At 48.8% G+C, this 13278-nt stretch overlaps 1 protein-coding gene across 3 annotated transcripts in view; it reads left to right on the forward strand.

Annotated features, from left to right (window-relative positions):
• Positions 1-5994: 5994 nt before the first annotated feature.
• Positions 5995-13278, forward strand: part of SNX31 (sorting nexin 31) — a 48336-nt gene continuing 41052 nt past the window's right edge. For all 3 annotated transcript variants that reach the window (XM_053660810.1, XM_053660811.1, XM_037133411.2), the window contains exons 1-2: positions 5995-6312; positions 6451-6525. In XM_053660810.1, coding sequence (XP_053516785.1) covers positions 6247-6312; positions 6451-6525 — 141 coding nt within the window. In that variant the 5' untranslated portion in view covers positions 5995-6246. The remainder of the gene's footprint in view (positions 6313-6450; positions 6526-13278) is intronic.

Genomic DNA, 13278 nt, shown 5'->3' on the forward strand with positions numbered 1-13278 from the left:
AAAAGCTAGACCAAAAGAGTATATTTAGCACACGATTCCATTAACGCAGACCTCTTGAAAGTGCAATGTGACTTATAGTGACAGAAGGCACGTGGGTAGCTGCCTGGGAAGGGGAGGCAGGGACAGACAGGCTGGAGGGACCACCGAGGGGCGTGAGGACACCTCTGCAGGCTTTGGGTAGGTTCCCTATCCCGATCGTGGTGATGGTCTCACGAGAATGCACATACGTCAAACTTTATGCACACTTTCAATATGGGTGAATATTGTATGTATGTCAATTACATCTCAACTAAACTGTTTAAGAGAAAAAGACAGATCAGCCATTACTATTACCCCATCCTTGTTAACACTACTGAATTAGAGTCAACACTCAATTCCAGCAGTATGTGGTTTTCCCTGGTGACGATGAATCTTTTGATTCTCTCCCACTTATGAGAACTTACGATTCTATAGCTGACTAGTCTTCTGACCTTGGACAAGTCTCTGAGACCCTCTGAGCCTCCATGTTTTTCACCAGTAACATGGACATTATGATAGCTACCTGCCTTTCTGACTGTTGCCGGGCGAAGGTTGAAGACGAGTGTTCATCCAAGTGCTTCACACACTGACGGTGGGGTGAGCATAGGGGGTGGCACATGGCTTATGAGCTCAAATACTCATGTGTTTTCCAGCAGAACTTTATGCTAAGTGCCTCTTAAGGCAGCCCCTCTACAAAACTATTCAGATTCATGATTTTGGGGAGAATACCCTTGTTAGCTCATTTTTCTGGTTAACCGTCCAGGTCTGTGGAGAGAAGGGATTGAGGGCTACCAGAGTCTGAGGGAAGTAGGCCAGGCCACTTGGAGAGGCCGGCCAGGGTTAGCACGGGGCGCTGTTATATGGGAACCGCCCGGGCAGCAAGTCCGCCACCTAGGGAAGCTTCTTCCTTCTGCCCAGAGGCCCCTGCCCTTCAGAGAGTCAAAGCCTGCTGCTGCCTGGCTAGCTGGGGCTGGCTTAATCTTTTGGGTAACAATGGGTATCATTCTTGAGAGCCTGCAAGGGTGGTTGCAGGAAAACAACATAAAAGACTTCAAGGGGTGGGGGACTGGAGGGAGTTTATAAACCCTGAGTAAAAAGGACTAGAAAGATACAAACTAAAATTGTACCAAATGCAAGCCAAGAGGTACAAACCAAATCACTATCCGTGGTTATTTTTAGACCTGGAGTTGGGGGAACTTTTCACTTTCTTCTGGTGGCTTATCTGTATTTTCTAAACTTTCTACAATGAGTGGCTATTGTTTTTGCAATAAGAAAACATAAACAACACAACAATGAAAAATCAAAACCAAAGTATTTCTGGTTTGGAATTGCTACCATTGTTCAAAAAAGCAGGAAACATTCTCATTACCTCTGACCAGTAAAGATAATCATCAGCTGCAAACAAAGAAAAAAATAAAATGCCTCCAGCCCACGTGTGATCGGCCAGCTCAGACTCTGTCTCTGAGAGCTGTGTCACTGGGTGGCCTCAGGAAAGTCCTGCTGGGCCCCGTGACACACAGGGGAAAGGACGGTGATGCCCCCCAAGCCTCTTTATGTCCTTTATCGCTAGATCTTGCTCTGTAATCCATACATGAATATAAACTGTTAAATCGACATGTTTTCTGCCTGCCCCACTCAGCTGGAAACCAATTGTGTTGTATCCTGATACCCCCAACCTATCAGCCAGTGGGTCCAGAGCGGCCACACCAAGAGTGACAAAACAGCTGTCACTGGCTCATGGCCCTCTCTGCTCCACTGACAGACCTGGACCCACTGCACAGAACCCTTAAAAGTGTGTGATCCCCAGAAGCTTCTCCTGCGGGCGGCTCACACAGAGTCCACTCCGGCCGTGCCTTCTGCAGTGTCCACAGCAGAACCCAGACCCAGACGGTCGAAGTTTATATCCTGGCAGTGAGGTTCACCCCCTGTGTAACTTCGAGTGAGATACTGAACTTCTCTGTACCTCAGTTTCCTTATTGGTAAAACGGGCAAAGTACTATCTATTTATAGGGTTGTTGTGCGGACTGAGTGAATTAACAGAGCACAGTGCTCCGAACAGTGCCCGGCACACAGTCAGTGCTCCCTGCCTGTTACCTGTTACTGGCCAAAGCCTCTGCTTCACTTTCGAGCAGCTGCTTGCTGTCTGTCTGCAGGTCCCTGGCAGCACGTGAAAGAAATCTTCATTTTAAATATGGATTAAAAAGATTGAATAAAGTCCCGTGCAATGTTTCACAGCCTTTAGTTTCATCCCAGCAAGCTGCTTGGGTGAAGTTCGTAAAGCAGCTTCCCCAGGAGGCATTTTTCCAAGACCAGACCTCAACTCTTACAGAGCCAGCTCGAGACGAATCTCAGCCCTCAAACTTCCAGGAGCTGTGAGTGACTCTTACCCTCCAGTAGCTTTCAAACCTGGGAGTTTTAAAGCCAGATGCCCAGGCTATCCCCCACACCAATTAAACCAGGATCCCTCAGGCGGGGCCCAGGCATGCGCTCCTTTGGAAGCTCCCAGGTGATTCCAGGGTGCAGCCCAGGCTGAGAAGCACTGCCGGCGCCTAAACCAAATGCCGCAACCGTAACAGATCACAGGTGGTGGCTAATATGTGGTCCTATGTCAGGACGGAAGCAGACGTCAATAAACTGGTAACACTGGGGACAAGCACAGCTCAGGAAGGGGGGCCTTAAGATGTCAAAGCTCCATGGTATCCTTTCATTCTTCGGAAAGACACTTGGTTTGGGGGATCACCGAGTAGTCCTGCTTGTGTTCTTGTAATTTCCAGTTACTTCCTGCTCGAAAAAATCTCGCCCGCCCTGGAGGAGAACTCCTCGGGGGGTCCAAACGCAGAGCCAGACAGAGGCACGTCAGAGCTTCAGCTCTGTGGCCCGGCCTGGAGTCGCTCAGTGTCTCACCCAGGGGCTGAGCAGCCCGACCTCCAGCGGGCTGACGGTGAGGTGGGACGTGTGTTGTGAAGGAGGCCATGGAGCACCTCAGAAGAGGAGGGGCACCCCCAGATGAGGCCATTAGGGAGGAATGGGGGGTATGTGTCCTTCGGAAAGGTCCTTAACCACATGTTCTTCTGTTCCTTCAAATGTCCTTAACCTTCAGGGTCACTGTGAAGGTTAAATGAGTTAGTATAGTGCTTTAAAGTAGAGAGTTCTTGGCACTGAGAAAACCCTTGCAGGGTGAGCTGTGCTTAGTATTATTGTCATCAGTATAACTGTTAAGCAGATTTCTGGTCTATTAGTAAAATTTTTTAAAGGAAAAATATTTGGTAGTTAAAAATAGTAGAGCAGGGTTACAAGTACAGTTGACTCTTGAACAGCAAGTGTGGTAGGGGTGCCAACCCACCCCATCTCACAGTCGAAAAACCGGGTATAATTTAAGTCAGCCCTCTGAATGCTGGGGTTCCCAACCTCACATCCAAAACACAGTCAACCCTTGAACAAGGGTCCGATCAGGATGCTGCCCTGCAGACTCGGACCCCAGAGCTGACCTGATTAGCCTCTGCTCCTTGGCACACTCAGGGGAACTCCGGGCCTGGGTACAGAGTGGCCCTCGGGGTCAGGGATGGCCCCCAGACCGGGGCAAACCCTCAGGCCCATGCCCCCTAAACGGGAAATTCCTTTGAAGTGAGTATAGCTATCAACACAGTTTCATAGAGGAAAGAGGTCAGTTTAAGAGTCCACTAACTTGCCCAAGGCTCCCTGACGAGATGCCCCTGAGCTGGGATACAAATTCCCGTGGCTGTTTTCCTAGTCACTACATTACACCACCTCCCTAACTCAAGGCTGTACGTCTCGATCTGCTTTCTGTAAAACCAGAACTGTCCATGGTTCCTCACTCAGGTATGAGGGAAATTCAATGGCATAATGTACACCACAGCCTGGCACACAGTGGGCCTGCAGGAAAGAATGGGTTTTCAGCAAGCACTGGCTCTTCGCCCTACTTTCAGATTCCCATTTCGGGCAGTCAGCTCTCACCCAGCGATGACCTGCATTTTAAAGGACTTTCAGTGATTCCAATTAGATCCACTCTCTGGTCCTATTTTGTTGCTGTTGGATGTTGCTCTTTTCTTTTCTTTTTTAAATTCTCACTCAAGGACATGCTCATTGATTTTAGAGAAAGGGGAAAGGAGGGAGAGAAATATCACTGTGAAAGAAGCATCAACCAGTTGCCTCTCGCATGCTCTGCACCCAAACCAGGACAGAACGTGCAACCTAGGCATGTGCCCTGACTGGGAATTGAACTTGTGACCTTCTGGTTTGTAGGACACCCCTTCAACCAACTGAGCCACATGGGGCAGGGCCAGATGTTGCTCTTAATGTTGACCTGGAAGAGTCATGGGAGGATGAAAGGGCGGGAGGAAGCAGGGAGACAACCTGGTGCCCGCCTGGTGACGGACACACCTGGTGACGGACACACCTGGTGACTGCTGCTTCCCCCGCCTCCCCTCTGCCCCAGTGGCCGTGGCAAGGTCCTGATTTAACGAAAATAAGAGACTTAGGAGGATTACTTTCCACAGCAACCAAAAATGAGAGACTGTTGAGAGAACTTGGGATGCTTAGCCCAGAGAACAAAGGGTTTATGTGAACCCAGCCAACTGGGTGCTGGCACCTATTTAAAACCAAGGGGTCTTGGGGATCGAGAGAGGCCCAAGCCACTTCCATTGAATGAGGTTTCTGGTGTATTAATGAAAAATGTTTTTTTTTTTTAAGAAAAAATATTTACTAGTTAAAAAATACTGCCCTTGCTGGTGTGACTCAGTAGATTGAGTGCCAGCCTGGGAATCGAAAGGTCGCCGGTTGGATTCCTGATCAGGGCGCAGGCCTGGCTGTGGGCCAGTTCCGCTGTCAGGGGCATGTAAGAGGCAATCAATTGATGTGTCTCATGCACTGATATTTGTCTCCCTGTCCTTCTCTATCCTTTTCCCAATATCTAGAATAAATAAAGAAATCTGAAAAAATACCAGAGCAGGCTTATAAATATAGTTGACTCTTGAACAGCAAGTGTGGGGTTGGGGGAGGCCAACTCACCCCCCTCACAGTTGAAAATCCGGGTATAATCTAAACCAGCCCTCTGAGTACTGGGATTCCTGACCTCACATCCAAAACACAGTTGACCCTTGAACAAGGCGGGTTTGAACTGCATTGGTCCACTTCTATGTGGATTTTAAACAACCTTAAGTGTTACATTTAACAAATGTTAACACAAAATACTATGGTAATCACAGAATACTTACCAGATATATGTATTTTTAAAAATCTTAATTCATATTGAACTGCAGGCAATGTTGGCAGGTAATGGAACGTGAACTTTTTTCAACCCTGGCAAGGTACTGAAAGACAAGGTCAACACTTGTGGTTTGAGGGTGGGTCTCAGAGTGAGCTCTGTCTCTGTGTTTGTCGGTAGATCCATCCTAAGGGGGAGGCGACATTCTACAAGCCACGGAGGTCGGAGTGGCCCTGGCCTGTAGACCCTTGGAGAAGGGTCAGAGTGCCGACAGCTGCCTACCTCGGAGCGCTGCGCTCCTGCAAATAGTCCGACTCTGAGATTTGGGGCAGAATGGGAAGTAGTGAATTATTACTCTTTTAGCATATATTTAGGGTTTCTGTGCAGCCGGAGCAGTGATTTTTAATTCATGTGGGTTCAAGGAACCTTCTGAAAATCTGATTTAAAAAAAACCCTGGACCTTCTTTCCAGAAGAATTCTATCTCCCCACCCACTCACCCACACACAGTACCCCCGCCACGTTCCCAGAGGAGGAAGTCTTTCGCACTCTCTAGGACGTCTCTCTGCCCCGAATTCCGTCCCAAGCCCTGCCTGGCACGTGGGAGCCCTGCCCTGGTGCAGGCTGCCTGCCAGGTGGGGGACTGAGTGTTGCGGTGCTCGGCTCTCGGCCACAGACACGCTCCACCCTCTACTGGTCCTGGGACCTGAGAGGCGCAGCCGGAGCCTGGCGGGGACCGGAGGAGGCACCGCCCGGCCCCCCGCCCCACCTGCTGCCGCCGGGGGCGAGGGGGAAGCGGCAGCAAGCCCCGCCCGTGACGGCGTGGCCAGCCTGGGTGCGTCCACCGCCCCGGCTCAGAGCTAGGACGCGTCGCTGCAGGTCGGGCTCCTGGGCTGCTGGCCGAGCCTGGACTCGGGTCCCTACCAGCGCCACGGGTCCGGCTGCTCCGCCGCATCCCCAACCGAGACTCGCGGACCGGGACCGCGCCTCCGCAGCCACGTGAGCCATGAAGACGCACTTCTGCATCCCGGTGTCCCAGCAGCAGCCGGAGGCGCTGGGGGGCCGCTACACGGTGCACTGGGGCCGGGGCTGGGGCCGGGCTGGGGCCGGGGGCCGGGGGCGGGTTCCCACCGGGCAGGGACGGGGCGCCACGGCGGGGGCTCGCCTGCTCGCGGGGCTATTCCGAGCCCGGACCTCTCTGTGTTTGCAGCTCTACTCCGTGTACCTGGACGGGTTCCTCTTCTGCAGGGTGCGCTACAGCCAGCTGCACCGCTGGAACGAACAGGTGAGCGGGTCCAGGCGGGTTCCAGCTCGTTCACCTGACGCACGTGAGCAAAACTGCGCCCAGTGGACCCCGGGCTCGTGGCTCTGGCAAAATCCGAGGCCCTTTAAGGGCTCCTGGCACCAAATCTTCGAGACATAGTCGTGGTAAGGATCGGTTGTGAATTATTTGGCACAGAACTCAGTGGATACACGTTGCTGCTCCGAATCATCTGCAGCTAGGAGATGAGGGACCGGGGTGCAGGTGATGCTTCCAAACTTTTTCCCGCCCAATGATCGACCCCTATCCCGCCCCCACAGTCCCCCCTGGCAGGGCCGGTTCACAGCCCGCTCTTCCCCAGGACGACGCCCCCACTCACAATGAGCAAACCAAGTCCAGACCAAGGAGTAGTCAGGAATCGTGTACGTGGGCATTTAATACTCTTCCTCCCGGTTACCCCCCTCTCTTAAGTTTACCCCTCTGTGAAAAGGTGTGTCTGTATTTTTGTTTCCAAACGGCTGGTTTCATAGTCTTTAAGTACTGGCAGGCGTGGGAGCCCTGGAGACAGATGACAATATCAAGAGGGGACGGCACTTCTCACACAGTTTCTCATCCCGAGGTCTCGACGGCATTTTCTCTGGGACGCAGACTGATGTATTAGCCTGTTTTAATGTGGGTCGTTTTTTTTTTTTTTTCCCAATAAGGGAATGTTGAAAGTCTTCAAAATGGATTAAAGGAGTGAAGTTGAGAAATAAACTTCACCAGGTCTCCAAACCCATCCCATACACAGTTTTTTTCTTTTTGTTTATTTATTTTTTAGATTTTATATTCTGATTATAAAGAGGAAAGAAGAGAAAAGAAAAAGAGACTCTTGCCCAGAGAGCAGCTATAAACACTTTGGGCGGAGTCCTTTCAGGCACTCTCTGGGTCTCTAGTGAGCAGATCCGCGCAGTTCCCTTCCCCATCCTCTGTCCGTGGACAGTTCAGTTCCACTCTTCTGCCGGCACCCTCCCTGCAGCCAGCCTTCTTGCTCATACACTGTATGAATTTAAAAAGCCCATTTTCAAGGTATGACTAAGTATCTTTGAAATCAACAAAAACCAGCTGCAACATTCATATGTGGGGTCATCTTTGGGTTGTTAGTGCCTGGCACCCAGTGGGTCCCCAGCAATGATTGGCGGAAGGGCGTCAGTTCAGACTTGTGAAAGATGGGAAGCTGCTTGTGACCAAAACATGTTTGGAGGGCTGGGAAGACTGCCCGCGGAGATCTCGAAGGAAAAGGAATGATAGGTAGGCGTTTTAAGTGTTTGAAGGAGGAAGTTGAGGTATCATCTTCTGCTTTCCACTTGTCTGTCTTCCTGCAAGTGAGGTGGGACTGGGCAGGAAGCCCGTACAAGGTAGGTGGTAAGCAGGAGACAGCAGGGGGGCGCAGGGAGATTGTGGAATCGGGTGACCACTCCCTGACTCACCTCTTTTCTGACCTTCAGTTTTCTCATTAGAAATAGTAAGTAGCTCTGGCCGGGTGGCCCTGTTGATTGGAGTGTCATCCTGTTCACCAGAAGGTTGTGGGTTCAATTTCCAATCAGGACACATGCCTAGGTTGTGGGTTTGATCCTTGGTTGGAGTGCATATGGAAGGCAACCAATTAATTTCCCTCTCTCTCTCTCTCTCTCTCTCTCTCTCTCACTCCCAATACCGCCCCCCTCCCGGCCTTTCTAAAATCAGTAAATATATCCTTGGATGAGGATTTTAAAAAGGAAGAAAGAAAGAATAAAAAAAATAGGTGATTATGGATGTCAGTGTCACAGGGTACTTGTGAAGTTCAGGGGCCAGTATCTCGTACAGCCTGGCACACAGTACATGCTCAGTAAACACCAGCAAACTCAGGGTTGGAGAATTCCTGGTGCTCCTTAACCAACAGACTCAGGAAAGTGCGTGCTTTCAGAAACATTCAGCCCAATCAAATCCTAGCAGGCCCAGAAGCGGAGACATAAAGTGAGCTAACTTGGTCTCCTATTTTGCAAGCCATGAACAAGACGCCATTTGAAATTCACTGCAGTGGAGTCTTAAATGTTGAACTCCACGCCTCAGTGCCCTCTGTGGGGCATCAGTGGCCTTTAAGGAATACTTCATGATAGTCCCAGATTTCTCAAAATCCTAAAGTGGACATTATTCAGTTTCAAACTACCTCACACCTTGCCCTATTGTTTCCTCTTTCTGTAGCAACAACTCCATTTTAAATAAATTATTTAGATCTTAGGTAGCTGTTGGTATTTATTATTAATTTATAACAATAACTAACAATTAGGCAGATACTGCATGCTAAGTCTGATGCTAAGAACATGTACTAGTGTGTTTAATTTTTATAGCAGTCCCATGAGCTGGGATTATAGTTAGTCCCATGTACCAGATGAAAAAACTGAGGCACAACTTGCCTAAAGTCATACTGCTGGTAAGTGTTGGAAGCAGGATTTGGTTTCCAGAACCTGCTCAGACCCATTCCATTTTGTGGGGGTTTTTTTTCCACCATAGTTGACAAAATAAATTGTGTCAATAAAACAATTGAGTCAAATCCTCAAGCTCTAAACTACTGTGTTTTTCTCTATTTTGGAATAACTTAATGACATCCCCCAATTTGGAATGTTTAGTGTGATGAATCTTGGTAAACATGTACAATTACCACCACCACCACCGTAATCAGGCCAGAGAACAGTCCCTATATTCTAAAAGTTCTTTTGTCTCCTTCGCCCTTGATCCCCTCCTTCCACCTCTGGCCCCAGGCAGCCAACATCTGCTTTCCGTCATCAGAGCTCCGGGCACAGGAGTTAATTCTAGCTCATTACTCCCATTTTATAGATAGTCTGAGTACAGTCAGCAGATTTAGCAAATGAAAATACAGGATCCCCAGTGAATTTCAGATAAACAACACACACCTCTTTAGTATAAATATGTCCCAAGCAGTATTTGGGACATCATTGGACATTCAGTATTTTGTCTGGCAACCCTGAGTCTGAGACTAAAAGTTTGGGTGATCTCTTCTAGCCATTTCTCATCTAGATTTTATTCTTCCTATTCCACAGATGATATGAACCAACTCAGAATTTGTTTTTTCTTTCAAAGATGTTATTTATTTTATTTTTAGAGAGAGGGGGAGGGAGGGGTAAAAAGAGGGAGAGAAGTATCAATGTGTGGTTGCCTCTCACATGGCCCCCACTGGGGACCTGGCCCACAACCCAGGCATGTGCCCTGACTGGGAATCGAGCTGACGACCTTTCGGTCTGCAGCCTGTGCTCAGTCCACCGAGCTACAGCAGCCAGGGCTGGCTCAGAATTCTTAATCTGATTTAATACAAAGCACTATAAAGAGGAAAACAATATAAAGGCCCCATTCGTGTTTGTGTGTGTGTGTGTGTGTGTGTGTGTGTGTGTGTATTTGGTGAGTGTAAGTGTATTTCTAGTTGGTTTCCTGGGAACTTCCACATGTCCATAGAATAGAAACTTTATCTTATAGAATTAACTGACTATTCATGTACTTAAGAAATATTTACTGACTTCCTGTTAGATGCCATGCACTGTGTTGAACTAAGTGGAGACTCTGACTTGAGCACAGGAGATTTTTGACTGAGAACTGGGTTTCTGTTTTGTGAGCTGGGTAACTCTGAGGCTGAGGATGAGTACCTGGCTCAGGCCAGGTGGGCCCTGCACCTCCTCAGCCACGCTATGTAGAAGCCAATGCCATAGGATCGAAACTGAGGAGAGACAGTTGTGTTTCCAACAGGTCAGTTGTGACCTGAGCGCCTTCTAAGACACCGCAGCCCTGTCCCCAAGTGAGGCATCCTCGGTCTGGTAGTTTGCCCCTCTGCTGAGAAATGCTGTCCATCCCTCTGCCCTGTGAACTGCCTGACCTGACCGCTTCTTCTGCGTCTTCAGACCATTAAAGCCAGTGTGACGTATGCCCCCGCCCTTGCCAGCAGCACCCCCTGCAAATGAAATCAGTGAAGGAACTGGCTCGCTTTGGCCAAGCGTGAGGGTGTCTGCGTAAGTGCTGCTCAACTCTGTGAAAGGGTGCTTGCCTCTGCATATATTCTAGCATCAGACATGGCAATGGGGACGAGATCTGGATGCTGGCAAAGAATCCTGCGGTGGGAGAGGAGGGCACCGGTTTACTCTTCGTCCCTGCCTGGTGCTGACCCAGCCTGGCTCCTTCCCCTCCTTTAGCCAATCTCCCCACTTCCCCATTCAAACCCTCTATTCCCATCAAGCTGGCCCACTCCTTGTCTCTGCGTGACTCCTTCCCCCTCCCAAGAAGACCCCTGCTTCTGGCCCACTGGTCAGGGGCCAGCCCTTTCTCAAGGCCCACCTCCAGCCTCACCTCCTCTGGGAAGTCCCCCTCGATGGCATGATATGCCTTCCTCCAATTCCTGTACCACTTCATGTTTAGACTTATCATGTTCTTCTTTTTTTAAGTCCTCACCAGAGGATTAGCTTATTGATTTTAGAGAAAAGAGGAAGAGAGAGGGAAAGAGAGAGGGAGGGAAACATCAATGTGAGAGAGAAACATTGATTGGTTGCCTCTCGTACACGCCCCAATCAGGGACCGAACTCACCGCCTAAGTCATGTGCCCTGGCTGGGAATTGAACCCAAAGCTCTTCGGTTTACTGGACAACTCTCCAAATGGCTGAGTCTCAGCTGCCAGGGCTTCTGTTCCTCTTCTTGTGTGTATATTTTTGTCTCCCCTGATTATTTAGTTGCAAACCTCAAATATTTAAATAAGCAATAAATGAAGTCTGCTGGCATGCATACCCAGCCCAGAATCCCACTTTAGTAGTTGCTCAATAGAGATTTGGTGTGGGAGAAGGGAAGTGAGGGGGAGGAGAGTGAAAGGCGGGGAAAAGACAGTGTCCAGGTTCCGCCACCCATTCCCATGTAGGGCCTTGGTTTAAGTCACTTCATCTCCCTGAGTGTCAGGTTACTCCTCTTGTCAAGTAACCTCGTCAAGGTGGAGGAATGTCGTCCTGGACCCTGTCTCAGTGGGAGAATGGCAGTGTTCATGGGGACCGTGCCCATCTGCCCCACAGGCAGTTCTGAAGGATAAAGGAGATGATGTACAAGCTTCAGGCTGATGTTCTTTGGTATCAGATGCCACAGACCAGGTTGCTCTTTAGCCCAAGAATCTGGACTTTTGATTACAAGGGGCCTTGGAAAAGTGGGATGAATGAGCCAACATTAGAAACAGGGGCTGTTTGTGTCTGTCATTTTACGTGCGTGTCAGTCACCACCCTGGGACAGGTGTGCGGGCTGTGAGTGCACAGTGTGAGAAAGGAGGCGATGCTCCATGATTGGTCAGTGAAGTCCTCTTTCTGTTAAAAGGTGGAACTGCACAATGGGGAAAGTGGTGAAGGAGATTGTGCTGGGATTAAAATATATATTTTTATTATATATACATATATATTATATATATTATATATGTATATATAGACATTGTCTTGTTTATGAACATTGTCTTAAAAAAAGGACCAAAACCACTTCATGATAAACGAACAGAATATGTTTTCCTTTTGATCCCTTGAAACAATTTTTGAAAGGGTGGGCTAAACTATAATGGCAGATAATTCTCAGCATGTTACTGGTTTTCACACCTGAACTATGTGCTGTCTGAGATCAACAGAAAAGGCTATATTGGGGCAGAGACGAAGGACTTGTGTAGGTGATGAGTGACTTCTGGCGGACTTACCTGCAGCTCATTATATACTTACCTTCCCCTTCCAGCAGTGTTAGAGAAGAGAGGGGAACGGTTCTCTGAGCAGTCAGCTCAGGTTGTGAAACCTGCTGGGAGAGTTTGGGCTCTGTGGTGGGTATTGGAACCTGGATTCCTGTTGACTTTCCCCCCAGGTCTTGGCCTTAGGGTAGAGGCTTCTGCAAGATGCTCCTCCTGCATATGCTCAACCCAGGTGGCCCTGCTGGCTCAGCGCTGCTGTGATTTCAACCAATTGGGGAGCAGCTGTGACATTTCTGAACACATGCCAAGGAAGACAATTGCCTTTTAAAGATCACTTAATTGGTTAATCAAGAAATAATTGCATGCAAAGAAGACAGGATTCTGCTTCTATTTAAAGGAATTAGCAGTGATGGGGGTGCATAAATTCCAGGGTGCATAAATCCGAGGGCACTGGAGCTGCCTGCTGGGCACAGGTGCCTTTGGACAATCTCTGGCATGGTGGGAAGAGTTCCTTGAATTTAAAAGAAGCAGAATTTTTGCTGTAATATTTTATACTGCTAGATCTAGAAGAATGTTTGCACACTTAAATGGCTACAAAAGTCAGGCAGGTGATTTAAGTAAGAGGCATGGATCGGACAAGAGGCCGTGGGGAGGGGTGGGAACTGCTTAGGTCTCTAAGGGGGGTGGTTGCCTGAGACAGTGGGAACCCAGTGACTCCAGACCTTCGGATTTTTCAAGAGAAGCCAGAACTCAATTTATAAAAAATAGGCTTTAATTTCCTAGACCAGTTTTAAATTTACAGAAACATTGCAAAGATAGTACCGAGTTCCTACATAGCCTGCACCCAGTTTTCCCTGTTGTATTCCATTAGTAGGGTGCACTTGTTCCAGTTGGTGAACCAGCACCAGTACAGTATTATTAACTCTAGTTCACGATTTACTCAGACTTCAGTGTTTATGTAATGTCCAACCTCTGTTTCGGGATCCCACCCAGCACATCACGTTACGTTTAGTTGGGACATCTCCTTAGGCTCCTCTTAACTGTGGCAGTTTCTCAGA

The sequence above is a fragment of the Artibeus jamaicensis genome, unplaced genomic scaffold (assembly GCF_021234435.1).
Source record: "Artibeus jamaicensis isolate MK-2021 breed Jamaican fruit bat unplaced genomic scaffold, CSHL_Jam_final scaffold_916, whole genome shotgun sequence".
Lineage (NCBI taxonomy): Eukaryota > Metazoa > Chordata > Mammalia > Chiroptera > Phyllostomidae > Artibeus > Artibeus jamaicensis.